The sequence below is a fragment of the Lacerta agilis genome, chromosome 2 (genome assembly GCF_009819535.1).
Source record: "Lacerta agilis isolate rLacAgi1 chromosome 2, rLacAgi1.pri, whole genome shotgun sequence".
Lineage (NCBI taxonomy): Eukaryota > Metazoa > Chordata > Lepidosauria > Squamata > Lacertidae > Lacerta > Lacerta agilis.
In genome coordinates, this window is record NC_046313.1 from 40,276,936 (window position 1) to 40,294,024 (window position 17,089).

Below are 17,089 nucleotides of genomic sequence, written 5' to 3' on the forward strand. Positions count from 1 at the left end.
ATTCCGATTGGCATACAGGAGTATCCCGGAATTAGCCAATCACGTGGGGCCCATTGTGTAAATAGTGTATATAAAGCAAACATTTTGGGGGAACTGCATTCCTCACTACTATGAGCTGAATAAAGAGCATGAAATTCACACTGGACTCCGAGTATCTTTCACTGGCAAGGACACCCTACGCCGCATGACGCAAGGGGACTGGGAGTACCGCCTTGCCACATTCCTTCTAGCACAGCACAGCACCCCCAGCTCAACGACTGGCCGGAGCCCCGCGGAACTACTAATGGGCCGGCGCCTCGCAATCAGACTGGACCGCCTCCACCCCGACAGAGCTCAGGATGAGGTAGTGGTGGGTGAAGGCAAGAACCCCCGGACCTTTGTGGCCCAGGATCCAGTGTATGCAAAGAATTTTGGGGCAGGCCCGGCATGGGTACCCGCCACAGTCACCAGGGTGACGGGCCCCGTGTCATACGAGGTGCTAACAGAGGGGGGGCAATGCTGGCGCCGCCACTGCGACCAGCTACGGCGACGATTCCCAGGAGAAAACCAGGAGGAGGACAGGTCAGAGGAGTCCCAAGGGAACAGTGGGGCATTGAGACCCGTAGAGCAGGAGGGGCTGGCAGGGGAGGCAGAATCAGTAAATACTGAGAGGACCCGCGAGGCCGAAAGGGCACCGGAACCAGAGCCACGACAGAGCGAGCTGGTTGCGCCAGACCAAACAGCCCCATCACAACCAGCAGCCTCGGAACACGAGCCAGAACCAGAACCCCTGACCAGGGAACAGCCCAGGCCACAACGCACACGTAGGCGGCCAGCGTACCTTGAGGACTATGGATGCAACCTCCCAGGCACTACTGGAACTTAGAGGGGAGGGGTGTTATGTACTGAGTTGAATAGGATCCAAACTGCAGCAGGCTGATTGGTCCTAGAACAATAGGATTGAGATTGCAGCAGTCTGACTGGTCCCAGAACAATAGGATTGAGATTGCAGCAGTCTGACTGGTCCCAGAACAATAGGATTGAGATTGCAGCAGTCTGATTGGTCTGCAGGAGCCACCCAATCCAGCTCCAGGTGGAAGTGAATCCGCATTCCGATTGGCATACAGGAGTATCCCGGAATTAGCCAATCACGTGGGGCCCATTGTGTAAATAGTGTATATAAAGCAAACATTTTGGGGGAACTGCATTCCTCACTACTATGAGCTGAATAAAGAGCATGAAATTCACACTGGACTCCGAGTATCTTTCAAAAGCTGATGGCACCAATCCGAGTTTCATAGTCTGCTGTGGGCTGGAGGTACATCCTTCTCCCTTTTAACCAGATGCTTATTTACTACATCAGTGCATGGCCCCACCACTGCAATTTGCTTCATCTGCTCTTTGGCAGCATCCACGGCAGGAGCCACATCTTCTTCTAAGCAAAGTCTGCCTCGTTTTTCTCTCTTTGACATCATATTACAAGGAGAAATCATAATGTGAGCTCAAAGCGGAGATCTAGCCAGACTGGCCTGTTTATTACCATCTGGGCTCCAGTTGCTCATCAGACACTCTCCACCCTTAAGATTCCATAATACATGCATAGTTCTTGATGTAGGTAGGCAAAAGGAAAGCAGAAATCATAATGTTGTGTGCTGCTTGTTAAATTCTCTGGAGTGCTATTTATGTTATACAAGTGGGATAACCAGCCTATTATAACCAATATGTTTAAGTCTAATTAATGCATGAATGGGTTAATACCATAGAGTAAGCTGTCCTGCCAGGCTTAGCCATGCCCACTTCCCTTACTTTGGGTAATCAAGCTTATTCTCCAGTCGACCTGAGAAGCTCAGCATGTAAAGAAGTTTGAGCTGGCTGCTCCAGCTCAGACTGCATGGATCTCACAATCCATTATGGAGTTTCTATACCAATAATTTAGGAACTTTCACCACTTTGTAAGTAATACAAGTTTTTATGCCAGTGCAACCCTTTCTGAAGCACATGAATATGACCTTTGGATAATTTGCAAGTAAACCATTTTTAAACTTATCAAATGCATGGTTTCTTTTCCTATGCCAGGGGAGGAGGGAAACTTTGGAAATAAACTTTTTAAGGGTAATTTTTGGGGGTGCACTTTTAAAGTTTTACAGCCTCTATTTCTATACTTTAGTTTGCTGCATATTCTGTGATTTTAAATCTCTGCCGAGGTTCTCTCACCAAATAGTATTTTCCCCAAACTTGGATACTGGCATCCAGGAATTCTCCATTTATACCTCCCCCACCCCACCCCGTGAACCAACAATACATGTATTTGTAAAATCAAAGTGGAAAGGTTTGGATAACACTTGGTATGGCTATCTAAACACTACAAATCAGTTTGCATCCAGTGTAACTATTGTGAGCCCCTGCAAATAATCTGGAGGATTGCACCCCAGTGAGAGTGTTGGGGACCCTTTGTTAGAGCTCTCCAAACCCATTGAGAGTTTCCCAATGAGAAAAAAAAAATCAGTGCTAAATAGGTATGGAAAGTGATTTAAATCTTTGGTGTGTAGACCTGCACTCTGAAATTCACCCACCTCAAACATGTACCAAACTCTTCAGTATTTCAAATACGCTATCTGGAGCTATTTTCTTACTGTTTCCCTGCACACATTTTTAAAATTTGAGTAGTAGAAGCTTATCTATTAGGGCAAATGGGGCACCACTGCCAGCCTTCTTACAACCAGTCCAGGGGGTGGCACTGCTGGTGGGGTTCCTCTGCCTTGTTTCAGCATTACCCTTGGACAACTCAGTAGGGAGGAGGAAGAGGGCAGAATTACCTGTCTAACTAGTTTGCTCTGCCTGTCATGGATTCTGGCTCTAGCTACTGTTGGTCTTCCCCCGCTCACCTCCACCCCCACCCTGGAAATGTAATATTTGACATAGTACTCATGTTTACCCAGCAGAGGAGAGGTTGGAGAAAGTACAAAAATGCAAAGCTGAGATAAATACCTAAGGCTATTCACATTTTTAATAGTAGCGTTTGATTAATTTTATTAATTTGAACTGGTAGCTTCAAATTTGAAATTAGCATCCTATTTGAAAATGCTGTATATTTATAACTACTTGAAATGCACTAATTTGTTAAAATGTGATTGGTTTTCAGTGTTCAGATTTCAGATGTGTTCATTATTGACCTAATTTGATCTGTCTTTGTGCTCAAAATCAAACTAATAAGGCCTATGCTCATGCAGCCAAAATAGCTAAAATTAAATGCCATATTTTATCCCTTTCATAGCAGTGCAGAAAACTGCTACTTTTGAGCATCCAGTTGTCAGTCATGTCCTGGACAGAATAACTTTGCTGCATAAGGAAATCTAGTGAGAAGTTTTTAAGCTGAGGTTGGTCAACTATCAAGGATACTGTAACAGAGGATTTCCTGGTTTGGCCTGGGGTTTTTGGGCAAAGTGAACTTTGACATCCCTTCCAACCAAGTATGATTTTAAAATGTGTGTATCAGGGTTCAAGTGAAGCCAGGACCCACTCTTGAAACCTAGTTTCAGTGCCAGAATCAGGACACTCTTGGAATATATGAAGTACACCTCCATAGGTACATGTAGTTCAAGTATAGTGACCAAGTTTTTAAAGTATCATCTGGAATGACACTTAATTTTCTTTTTGGATTGCAAATGTAGTATGGGCAATTTCAGCTAAGGATCCAGAAATCAGAGAATATTGGCAGAAAAAAAGCTGCTGAAACATAGGATTCTGTATAAGTTCTTGCCCTCTAAATATGATCCCTATTATCTGTTTCAAGTCCCCAACAACCTATTTTATTATTTTATTTTATTTAACACATCTATAAACTGCTTCACAGCCAGAGGCCATTGAAGCAGTCAGTGTACAATTAAAAAAGCACACTGGTACTTCGAGAAGTACCTGCTCGCTTATACTGTGATAAGGTTTAGGTTGCAAAGCTTAGCACATTTAATAGGCTGTAATTCTCCCAGAAGTCTCTTCTGAGCAAATATGTGTAATGTTGCATTATGATTTTCCCATTAAAGGATGAACAACTTTCTCATGGTGCTTTCTGCCACTTGGGGAAAGAAATAGGGCCTCATTCTGTTGGCTATACAAGAAATAAACATGAAAGGTGAAGGTGAGGAGAGGATGGAGAAAATGTTAAGCAAAAGCAAGAATGGCTAAAGCATTAAGAAGAAATTGAGTAAAGCATGAAAAAGTATTGGTCATTGCTACTGTATTAGTTATTGCTACTGAGACACTTGAAACAGTGTCTTAGAGGCACTTGAAAAGAACAGAAAATTATTGTGGCTTGTATTTGTCTTGCCTTGTTCATCTTCCAGCACCAGTCTTTAACATACACATACCCTTAGTGCATAGTAAAGCCCTGTAAAACATCTGAGGTTCCTAGGTTATGTGCCCTTCTGCATTCTGCATAATGCTAGCAGGTTAGTAGTACTGCTTTAACTGTCTAGTTGTAACTTCCAGAGAGAGAGAGAGAGAGAGAGAGATGGGATAGTTTATTGCAGCAAAAACAAAGAAGAATCTTGTGACATTTTAAGGCTATCATAATAAATAATAACTGTATTAGTATTTAAGTAGCATTTGTCATGGTGACAGCCACGTCCTACATTGCCTCCAGAGCTGTTAACAGTTGCCAAACAAACAGTGAAGTGAAAATGTAGTCTAGACGTTTAGGTTGGTTACACAACGCGCTTAGGAAAAACCCTTTAAAAAACCCGCAGACTGTGTATGTCACAAAATGAACAACTATCAGCAATACACTTCGGGCATCAGATTTATTACATAAGTTCAGCTCGTTATATAAGCTCTGAGCCCCCCCCCCCATTTCAGCCAAGATTTGGAAAATCCTGTCATCATACGGAAATTTAGATAAATTAGGGCCAAACTAGACGGATAAACCTCTGAATTCACTTTGCCCAGCCATTGTTTCACACGCTCACGTAGCTGGAGACATAGAAGGCGCAAATGAACTGTTTCCTCCCACCCTCCAGTCGGAGTTTATGGGCGTGGTAAGCAGTCTACATCAGAGAGCGCTCCGGGTTAATCAATAACAAGCATAAAGGTCTCAATTCATTCAAAAGATGGCACAGTCAGTCTATATTCATACATTAACCGAAGTGCATGAACAAAGGGGTAGTCAAGGACAGTCATACGTTAGTCCAGGTGCACAAAGCAAGCTTGAGAGCACAAGATCAGCTGAACGCCCATTCTTATCAGAGCATCGCTTTGTCAGGCTCCCGCCCCTCAAAAGTGAATTTATTCCATACTGGTCAACCGAGGACAATAGCTTTGCGCAACAGCCAACCCCTATGCTCGCTGCACAATGGAACCCCTGTATTATTTATTTCTACCTGTATTCTAAAATCCCACTGGAAGCATCAAACACCACGTCCGGAGACGCGTTTTATTGCTGCCCCTCCTCCTTCCTTTACAATGGACATTCTTCGGAATTAGGAAAATCTAAATATTCTAATAATAGAACCCTGAGCCATCTCCCGGTCTAGCCAATTAACGGATCCACACCAGAAGGGTGGGACTATAAATCTTCCGTTAGCCAATCACAGAAGCCGGTGGAAGCGTTCGGCTTCAACCCGACACTTTTTGCGCAAGAAGGAGGGCGGGCGCGCGAGAGGAAGCCGTCACGGTCCCCGGGCCAATTGCGACCGGGGCTTCAGCGACGGGACCAATCGGCTGGCGGTAGCCGCGCAGGCTAGCCAATGGCGCACGCGCGGGGAGGTGGCACCGCCGCCGCCGCTGCTACTGCCGCCAGGGGAGAAGGGGGCGGAGGCGACCCCGGTCTGGCAGGGGAGGGGGGGATTGGGCCTGGCTGGGCCCAGCCGGAGCCTCCTGCCGCCTGCACCGAGCGAGCGGGGAGAGCGCCCCCTCCCCGCGGGCCCAGCCCAAGCCCGAGCCCGGCCCCCGCCTGGCCATGGGCAACGCGGCCACGGCCAAGAAGGGCGGCGAGATTGAGAGCGGTGAGTGAGCAGCGGCGGCGGCGGCGGGAGGAAGCCGGGTGTGGGGAGCGGGGGCCGCAGTCAGGGAGAAGCCGAGGCAGGAATTGGCGCCGGACCTCCCTCCTCCCTCCCGGAGCGGTGAATGTTCTGGGGTTTGCGGGGAGCCGGTTCCTTAGAGTGGAGGAGTAGCGGGGGCGTCGCCGCCCGTGAAGCCCGCTCGGGGGGCAAGACACCGCCTTGCCCACCCTGTCTTCACACCAGGTACCCCGGGCGGGAGTGGGGGTGTTTCCCGAGCCGTGCCAGGCTTATCCGAGGTGGGGGGTGGCGCCAGTCCCCTCCATGCCCCGTTTGTGGGACACCTGGCTGGCCGGGGCTGCCGGTGGACTTTGGGGCCGATCCGGCCGGGCTGCCTGCCGCGCTCTCCGGCGCCCCCGCCCTGCTTCCCCTAGGAGCCTGCGAGTGCGCTGCCTCCACATGGAGTGAGTCCCCTTCTCCTGGCTTCCCAGCACAACCCATTCTTCCCGTTCGCCTTCCCCTCCCTAGAGCATTACTTTTAATGCTTTGTCCGATTTAGGTCCACGTGTGTGTTTATTCGGGGAAGGGGGTTTCTAGCATGAAAAAACGGGTTTAAAAAAAATAAATAAATTGGCGAGCGGGGGTTGTTTTCTGCCTCTGGCAACACTGCCTCTGGTCGTGCCTGTGCGCTAAAAACCAGTTTATGTTGACTTTGCCTGTATCTTGTAGGTTAGTTATCCTCCCCAAATATATCAAACAGATTTAAATACGAAGCATAGCATTTTCTCTTTTATCTGAGGCTCCTTAGTTAACAGTGGCTGGTACCGAATATGTGCAATGAAGCTAACACTTTGCTATTGCTTTTAGGCAGGTATGACAGGTTCCTGTTCAATAGACAGCTCGCCCTGTTAAAACACAAATGGAAGGCTACTTAATTCAGCAGAGACAGACGGATGTGTCCGCTACGCCCCACCCCCCAAAGGAAGCTGCAGAATGGAACTGCAAACTGGTCAGGCAGGGCCTCAGATGGAAAGACTAGCAACAAAGCAGGAAGTATGTGTGTAGCGTATCTAGATGGAAAACGGAGAGGTCTGCTTGGATTGCTTTCGAGGAAGTGGAAGGCAGGATTATGTAGCCGTGGCAGACTTGCAGAACAGTCAAAGAATTCATGCTGGAATAGGACCTCATGAAAACTATTTAAAACCACACACACACCCTTTGGGGTTCTTTCAGTTTACCTGTCTTCTTTGGGAGCTTGTGGCATGCAGGCCTGTTCAATTAAGTCTATGAGTTTTACCTGCCACATTGCATCCAAGCAGTGGGTGGGAAAAACTCGGCCTTTTCTTCTGCACTGGAGAATTCAGGTCATGTTTCTTTAGGACTAATGCATCTCATAATCTTATTTTTTTATACCAGCCTCTTTAACAGCTGGGCTTGGGCTCAGTTACAGATAAAAAATGTGAAACAAAGTTACACTGCAGGACTCAGGATTTCTAGGTGCTAGTACTATTCTTTGAACATGGAATTGTCCATCCTTAAAGGCTCCCTCAAAAGAGAGAGAAAGTATAGGGAGGAAATGTATGAAAATTGCAAAGGAAGTGCCAGGGCTTGGCACAGAAGGTTATCTCCTGGAATAAGAGAGCTGTCAGACTTCTGCTCCATGTGGACTCAGTCCTTGTCCCAGCATGTATTCCTAAATCCCTTCCTAAAGTTGTGGATAGGATTCAGGAACCTTGACTTCTTGTCCATTATTACTCTCTTCCCTTCCCAGCTTGTTTGACTCTGTGATCAAAATCCCATTACTGTTTAGACTGAGGCTGACCCTTTCCCAAAGAGATTATTACACTTAGTAGCTGTATGGCAGGATTATATCTGTGGCTTGTAATGATCCCTGTAGAAAGAGGAAAGGGCAGGGCACATAGCAAGTGTACTAATTCCTACCCCTGCATCACTGCTTTACAGTGTTTTAATGTACCGTATTCGTTGTTCTCAGCACTTCATTCATTGTCTGCTGTTAACAGTATCCAGGAATTGCCCAACAAGACAACGACAAGAATCCATCAACAGCCTGCAAATCAATATGGCAAACCTGATCCAAAAACACCCACCCACCCCACTCACAGACGAAAACAAAGTTCACCACAGCCAATCACAAACAAACAACCACACCCAGCCTAGGGCAACCCCAACCTCTCTCACCACCAAAGGAACACAAGCGAATAGTAAAGAGAACCCGCACAAGCGATGTTCACACAAAACCCCACACATACATTAAGTTAAATAGAAACATCGCCACCCGACCCCACCCTCCATGGCCCCCTCCACCTCTTTCCCCCTTTTCTTCCTAATGTAACACTAATGTCTCAACAAATGAAGCTGATCTGTAGAAAATGTAACTTGAAAAAATCGACATTGCACATATTTTTGTAAATCAAGAAACGTTTAATAAAAAATGCAATTAAAAAAAAACCAGTATCCAGGATTTAGGGACTCTACTAAGAATGAGATGGACCAGTATTTGGACTTCCTGAACATCAAAAGCCTGATTGATACTGTTTTTATTAACCACAAAGATAGCTATTGCCAAAGCAAGAGAACTCAACATTGTGTATTAAAAATAAGTTGTGCAAATTAATATTTTGTGCAGCTACACATATCTTGTAGAAATATGTCTATATTTATATTTGATTCTAAATATATTTATATTATTTTGTGGAATTTAGAATATATCCTTGAAGGGAAGCACAGGTAAATGAGTGACATGCGTGACATAGGGTAACATGAAGTGCAAAATTCATAGGTACATGGCTTTGATGATCACTGGTTCTTTCAAATGCACATTTGTAAATATTAACTCTGAAGGACTGAAACCTACTGTTATATATTTAAAACGTGGATTTATCAGCAATCCAAATACTACACCATATTTGAGTATGTGGAATCTCAGGACATGCATAGTTCTGACTTAGTTACGGTATTGTTATTTAGGTAAATGTATACCTTCCCCTTCTATTGTGATCATGGTACTTGGAAGTGGAGTTTGTTAAGATTGGGAAAATTTAAGGACACTTTCCTTAAAATTGTCTTGAGTAGTTGTGATTGAATTATAAACATCCTTCAAAACTTTAGCCTGATCATCAGATTTAACATACATGCATGCATGTCATCTAGTAAAGTTCAAGTTCATAAATTGATGGTTGTAGCCAAAGCCCATGATAGTATTAATGCAATAATACAGAACATATATTCATAATACAAAAATACTGCCAAGTTCCTGAAACACAGTTTTCCTTGTATCTCTCTGAGAGCTCCAATTGTAATATTATTTTGCCTTTTAAAAATCCAATTTACCAGCATCCATAACGTACAGTAAGAAAGACAAGTTCCCAGATACACCAACAAACTCAAATCCAGCTTGATTTCAGATTCCACCTCTGAAGCACCACCACAATTTATAGCAATTTTATCTTAACTCCTTTTTCCTGGTTTATTTAATTATTAATTTTTGCAGCCAGTGTATAGATGGCCATTCTGCATGTTACGGAGCTATTATTGTCACTCAAAAGAAACAACTGTGTGTGCCTGCTTGCTTGTGTGAACAAAGGTTTCAGAAAGCCATCTCTTGGCTCTCTATGTAAGGGGCAGGCTAACAGATAATGGGTGATGTCTCCCACCTGACCATAAATACAAAGTCTGTATACAAGACCTTGTTGTAGTCGCCATCCAAGACTGGGGTGGGCATCACTTGGAAATGCAGCTCAATAAAAGCATTTCTTAAGGAAACTGGTGAAATTCCAGATACTAGCCCTAAAATGCTGTTTTTTCAAGAGTGGGTACCAAGGGGGAAATTTTGTGTTTCTAATTAGTTGTAGGTCCCTTCTGGATACTGTCCAGAAGATCCAATCCCTTAGTTGTCATCTAGTCAAAAAGCTATTTATTAGTCTTTGCAACAAATGATTTATTGGCAGTTATAAAATATTACAAAGGCTATTTTCTCAAGTAACAGCATGCATTATATGAGCTCCATTAGGTAAAAAAAAACTTGAAGGCTTCTGAACAGTTGCTTGTTGTAGAAGTATGCTCTGTGGACCATTATTCTCTGTAGAGAGTAATCCAGTTAGCAACTGAAAGAAATTTAAAGGAAACAAATAGTAATTATTAATTGTTAAATAGGAACTTTAGCACACTATGCACATGATATCCAAGCAGTAAGGTTTAAGTTGTGGGACTTTGAAGGAATACTTGCATCTGCCTCTCTGCCTGCAGCTCTCCTGGTATATGCGCAGCAGTTGGAGGTGGGCTCCCTTGCAGTTTTCTAGTCCAATCTGTCCCCTTTTGTTGCTTTCAACAGATCTGAGGAGCAGACGCAACATTAGACCTGTGTCTCTGTTGCTGATGCATGGAACTTCTTTGCAGATTTGTTGTTTGATCCACAAAGAAACTGTGCTGATAATTTTACTCCCAGCTCTCATTTTTGGCAGGATTAAAAAGGAAAACAAAGCAAGACTTCAATTAAACAGAGCACAGCTTTAATTAAACAATTAATCCAATATAATGTATGTGAAGCTTTTATGTGAAGTGCACTTAATAGAAGCATTGTTTCTTTTTATTAAATGGGACATCCAGGTGCCTATGGCTTGGCTGCTAGGCTTTGTGTAAAAATGTCTATCATGGAATTTCTGGAAGATAGATGGATCAAGTAAACTTCCTGTCTACTCGGAAGAACTCAGAAGGGGAACAATTCTTGTTTTATGTAGCCTTTAAAAAAACCAAAACCTGACGATGTAATTATTGTGATTCTCTTTCATTGGCGGTTTTAAAGTTGAAACTAGATAACAACTACTACATCCTATCTTTCCTCCAATAAGTTCAAGGTGGAGTACATGGTTCTTCCCCTTCTCAGTTTGTCCTCACAACAACCCTGTGAGGTAGGTTTAAGTTGAGAGGCAGTGCCAAGCCCAGGGAACTTTGTGACTGAGTAGGGATTGTGCAACATTACATGGAGGTCCTTTCCAGCTCTTGCAACTGTCTGTTAGGTGTGGACATCCATATATTGTTGGACCCCAATTCCTGTCAGCTTCACCTATCTGAATTAATCATTCAGTGCAAATGATAAATGGATTTTAATAGGCTAGCCAACAGATCTGGAAAAATGCAAATAGGTCCTGCCGTTTGTAGCCACCATCCAAACGTGAGTTGACTTGGCTTCCTGAGTAGGCTCTCAAATGTGGATTGGAGTGCAATAGGGGTTACTTACAGGAGCAGACAGTCCTTGTGGTATTCTGGTACAAAATGCTTCCCAATTTTTTTGTCAAAGAAAATGTGGCTATATACCGGTAGGTATCAAACCTGTGGCTGACACACTGTTGGTATGTTAAGTAAATATAAATGAAATGTATGGAGAACCATGGATTGGTAAACTAAACTCTTTCAGTTGCATCTTAAAAAATAGTCTAGTAGCACCTTAGAGACCAACTAAGTTTGTTCTGGGTACAGTGGTGTCTCGCAAGACGAAAATAATTCGTTCTGCGAGTGTTGTCGTATAGCGAATTTTTCGTTTTGCGAAGCACCAACGGGAAAATAGCGGTTTGACATGAAATCCCCCCCCCCGTCTTGCGAGGCAAGCCCATTGACATTTTTGTCTTGCGAGACAGCCTTCCGCTAGTGAATGCCTTTCGTCTAGCGAGTTTTTCGTCTAGCGAGGCATTCGTCTAGCGGGGCACCACTGTATAATCTTTCGTGTGCATGCACACTTCTTCAGCATCTGGGCTTCCAATAAACGGTTGTATCCAGTTCAGCCTCTGGGGCAACGGAGGAGTCTGCTTTATCTGACCAAAAAGGGGGTGAGGTGATATATACGGTATATATATATATATTTGTAAATTCCCACTTCCTCCTGCGTCTGCTATGCTGTTCCAAGGGGTCTCCAGGGCAGGCACTGGGGACTGCAGAGGGCAGTACAAGCAGCTGTGAGGTATGTCCACAGTTAAAGGTAGGTTTCCTCTTCCGTCTTTCTCTCATCTTTCTATTAGGTTGTAAGTTACTTGGGGCTGCGATCTGTTTTCTGCTCATTATTCTGTTCATTGCCATGAACACTGATGGAACTATATTAAAAGTAGGTTCCTTAACTTCAAGTCTGGGAAAATCTAAGCCCCCTTTTAAAAGTTGTGATTTCCTGTTTGTTCCGCAGAACTACACCAAAGGCAGAACTGCTGATTGACAGCTTAGTTGTTTAAAGCAGCTTTTTTCCCAACCTGGTGCCCTCCAGATATTTCAAACTATAGCTTCCAGCATTGGCTATACTGGCAGAAGCTGTTGTGTATTGTAGCCCTAAACATCTGGAGGGCACCAGGTTGGCAAAGGCTTAACATCTAGCTGGTATTAGAAATTGAGTTGGTTCATCTCACTCTGCAGATCTGTGACTCTTGGCTTTTGTTAAAGTGATATGATTTGCCTATGATCTCTACCATATATAAAGTGGAGGGAGTTAGGGCTTCTGACCCAGTGAAAAAACCCCTATCAGCATGTGCTAATCTGATTTTTTAAACAAACAAACAAACAAACTTCTTTTGCTTCTAGGAAGCCTGCAGTTTGGGTGAAGAATGTGAACACAGAGTCCCTGAAAACATACTAAAACTTAGAGAATATGCATTGGTTTTGTGGTTAAATTTTGTTTACTTATATGTCTTCTCACCCTCAAAAGGGCCTCCAGGGGCTGCTGCAACTTCCAAGTGACAATAAAACAAATGATAAAACCAGAGATAATTTAAGATCAGCCAACAAATCAAATCCACTGCTGGTTGTAATCGCAGCAAGTAGCAAAAGAACTCCCTGGAGTTGGGGAAAGGTGTTAGGAGTAAGCTGTGATTACCGTAAGAAGTTTCTTCAGAAGACGCAGACAGGAGAGGGAAATGTAAGAAACCATTATCTGTGTACACTATAAAAATATGAAACTGTTTCCTTGCCCATGTAATTGGCACTCTGTTCTTCCAAGGTTGCGAACAGGCCCCAGCAGTTCTTGCTCTCCTCATTAGGTTCTCCCAGTTATGTGATGGAAGCAGTCTTCAAGGAAGGGTTTGATGTGCATGGGATCCCAGATGTTTTAGGGTTCTTGGTAGGTTAAAAGTGTGAGCTCGCACCGATGATTAAGATGAGAAATTGGAACTCTATTAAAGATCAGAGTAAACTAGCAGGAACTTTTGGTAAAACGAGGTCAAAACTGAGCTTACAAAGCCAATAATGCGACTTTGAAAGTTTTGTGCGCTTTGGAGCTGAAGGGTGGGGTGGCAAATATGCCAAGGGTGGTTATTTTCTGTGAAGAGGTGGTATGGTAGGTAAAGGCTAATAAGGAAGCAACAACTGTTCATTTGTATGAGTAGCACAGTGTCGGGAATGCTTCATACCTCACAGAGTAAAGGTTCAAGTGGTGGAATTTTTGCTACATAATTTTGAAGTGTCTTAAGCATCTGTTTCATAGCATGTAGACATCTGGGGAGTCAACCAAGGCCATTCCTTGCCATGTGCATAGGTGCATGTAGCAGTTTCAAACAATGTGCCCACCATGTGTAGATCATGAAAGATCTTCAAGAAATTACTACAATCTCGTAAGTCAGAATTCAGATTGCTGACATTAATTGGGTCCCTGCTGCACCTGTAAGCACTCATTGATCAGTGTAAAAATCCACTCTTTTTGCAATCAAGGTTGCTGGTTTAAAATGTGTTTAAAGAGTAATTTACTGCCTTAAAAAACTGGAGTATGAACGCTGAGCAACCTTTTGTACATTCCTTTGTAGAATCCAGAGATGATTTCACACTTGTTTCCTTTTTTTAGTGTGTGAATACTTCATAATACATAGCATTTAGATATTAGCCAGCTCTTAAGTTGCTTGAAGCGTCTTAAAAGCAAAGTGCTGCCCGCTTCATTCTCCTGAGTAGGTTAGTCAGCACGTGTTTCTGGCAGGATTCCTATGTCTTTAATGACTGTGACAAGCAGGTATCCAACAGCAGAATCTTGCTGGAGTCACCTGCTGAATTTCTGTTTGGATTGCAGCCGTTAAGGGGCATAGGAGCTCCTGAGAAAAAGATTTGGTAGCCCAAGCCCTTAAGTGCTGTTCTCCTTGTCACTTCCTCCAAGATCCTGTGTTGCTTTCTGAAGTGTTGCAGACAGGTTAGTCACCAGGTGGGTAATTTCTGAGGATCAGTAAATGCAACAACCTGCCACATCACTCTGTACTATATTTGCACTCATCCCTTACCACACAGACAAGTGTACAGGCATTCACAAACCACAGGCAGGCCTTCCTGTGCTCCCCCTGTGGTTGCCACTGCCATACTGGGGTAGAGGGAAGAAAGAAAGCCAGCAGCTCAGGCCTGCAGCACGAGCAAGCAGACCAGTGAAATGGGCAGGTGGGCAGCCAAGGCAAGCCTTCCTATGCACTCTCTGTCATTGCTACCACAATTTGGGTGTGTGTAGAGGAAACAGGTCAGCGGCCCAGGCAGGTAAACTGGCAGAGTTGGCCACCCAGGCAGGCCTTGCTGAGCTCCCTCTGTTGCCATCTGCAAAGGGGGGGGGGCAGGAGAATGAAGAGGCCCTCTCCCTGCTGCTGCCAGAAGGAAATCTGCAAATGAAGCAGAAGTAGGGAGATAGGGGGAAGTTTCTTTGGGTTTTTTGGCAATCTTGTGGGTGGGGGTTGAGCCAGTTGTGAGGGGTTGGTTGTGGGAGAAGTGTAAAACGAGAGGGTTGGCAATGGGATGGGGTTATACAGTTTATAAGACCTGCTTCTGATTCGGGAAATGTTTTTAGTCTTTGTGCTGCTAGCTTCATGCTCCCTTTCTCTTGGGTTGACTGCCTAAAAGACACGCCTGACTCTTCCACTGCCTCCATGCCAAGCTCCTTTTCTCTTTTTCCCAGGCATGGACCTCATCCTGTTGCCTTGTGGTCTTGGTGCAGAGGGAGCATCCATCAAATTTCCACAATCTGTATCTATCTGTAGACTGATCTAGCAGTACGATGTGGAGAAAGCTGACAGAGAAGTTTTCCTCCCCTTCATAAAAATAGAACTAGATGCTGAATGTTGGAAGTGCAAGGGCACACAAAAGAAAGTATATCTTCATGCAGGGCATAGTTAAACTACATGCTGTCACAAATGTTGTGATAGTCACCAACTTAAAGGCTCCTGGTCATGGTGGCTGTGCAGAGGTGATGTGCTTCTGAATACTGAATACTGTTTGTCAGGAAGCACAAGAGGAGAAAGTGCTGTTGTGATCGTGACCTGGTTGTTGACTTCCCATAGTGGCCCCTTTGAGAGTAGGATGCTGGACTAGGTAGGTCTTTGGTCTGATCCAGCAGAACTCTTCTTATTCTTATATCAGCTAGATCTTATCCTGATTTGTTAGTTGCTCCAAGCATTTTAGATTATCTTTTAAAATGTATTTTATTATTATGGAACAGAAACACGGAACATTTCCTGGAGTTGCTTTCTGTACCTCTTAGCCCCTGCCCTTGTTTCTGGCTTTTGAATTGAGAAGGCAGCAAAATAAACTGAAATTTCAAGAAGATCCAGCTTGCTTATTTTCTTATATGCTGCTGTGGGTCTCTGTAGAGGTTCGTGTACAATTAGCACAGTGCCTTGACTTAGTGCTTCTGTGAGCCTTTCTCTATAACTGTTTGATTCACAGTGCCTACTAAAGCAAGGGGTCAAGCATAAGGTTTGAGGGCCATAGCAGGTTCTATGTATGTCCCCAAGGTGGCCCAGGACACCCCTAAAACATTCTGGTCAAAATTTTGGACCAGCTTAAATTGCACTGTAGACAAAAGCACCCCATAACTGTTAACTGCTATATTCTCTGGTAGCAAACACTGGTGAGTTTTATTTCTGTTAGGTTGCTTTGGAAGGGGTGTAAAGGAGGTGAGAAATGCTTGTTCCTAGCTTCTTTAGGATGCAGAGGAAGACAAATGTATATGATGTTACTTACCGTATTTTTCCGCCTATAAGACGCCCCCTATTTTTGGGGACCCAGATTTAAGAAAATGGGGAGAGATGGCCCCATGTATAAGACACTCCCTAATTTTTTTACATTATTTTTAAGGAAAAAAACTAGTCTTATACACAGAAAAATACGGTAATTATATTCTCATGATTGTTTTAAACCTGGTAGCTGCAGTAGCAATTTCCCTTCCCTTCTAGTTTTAATGTGTAAAACTGAGCATTGACCCTGAGTACTGAAATCCTTGACCAGAATGATTCGTATCCTGATCAACCTGTTCTGTTTGTTAGTAAGTTAATCAAGAGGTGATTTCAGACCGAAGACTGTAAAGGGGTCTGTCTACTAAATTACAAAAAAGGGGGGGAAAAGATTGGACATATTGCTCAAGAGAACCCCATTATGTTTAAATGGAGACAGAAGCTGTGTAAATGACAGTGACAAGCTGGCTTGAGTAACTACTGCCTCTTGCTAACTTGTAGCATGCTGTAAACCTTGGTGGATAAATGAGGGAGTATTACAAATTAGTGCATTTGTAGTTTTGGCAGGAATAGGAGAGTGGTTTGGGCATCCACAGACCAGATCGGGCACGTTCTTCAGCCATGATGCATTTAAGACTATCAACGCCTGGCCTGTGGAATGTTTTCTGGCAATTCTAGTTAGGAGAACAAACTTGAAGTTTAACCTTCTGTTGCCCTGTGGTTCAAGTGTGGGATTGTGTTGTGAGTCATTCCACTTGTAACGTTTTTGCAAAGGAGTAATGGCTAATAGTTGTATTGATCAGGTTAGATAAGACTTACAGGCCGGGGCCTTATTGTAGCACGATACAGTGATTGGGTTTTGGCTCTTTCCTGATGAATTTCTCGTACATGGAAGTTTGGAAACGACAAATACAGTACCCATTCTTGTGTGTTAGCTATTTATTTAGCAGCTTTTAGCCTTGCTTGTTTAGACTTCAAAAGTCATTTCAGTTGACAGAATTTAAAAAAGAAAAAGAAAACACAAATCATTAAGAGCAAAGAGAAAATGCAACCATTGGACATGCCTCTAACTCAAACACCCTCCTAAAAATTGAGATCTTAAACATTATACTTTTGAAAGCTGATGCAAGAGTTCATTAAATGCATCCCCTAGGA

At 43.8% G+C, this 17,089-nt stretch overlaps 1 protein-coding gene across 1 annotated transcript in view; it reads left to right on the forward strand.

Annotated features, from left to right (window-relative positions):
* Window positions 1-6,836: 6,836 nt before the first annotated feature.
* PRKACA (protein kinase cAMP-activated catalytic subunit alpha) overlaps window positions 6,837-17,089 on the forward strand; it is a 58,953-nt gene continuing 48,700 nt past the window's right edge. Inside the window, exon 1 of the mRNA XM_033139701.1 lies at window positions 6,837-7,022. Within this exon, the coding sequence (XP_032995592.1) occupies window positions 6,923-7,022 (100 nt within the window). The 5' untranslated portion in view covers window positions 6,837-6,922. The remainder of the gene's footprint in view (window positions 7,023-17,089) is intronic.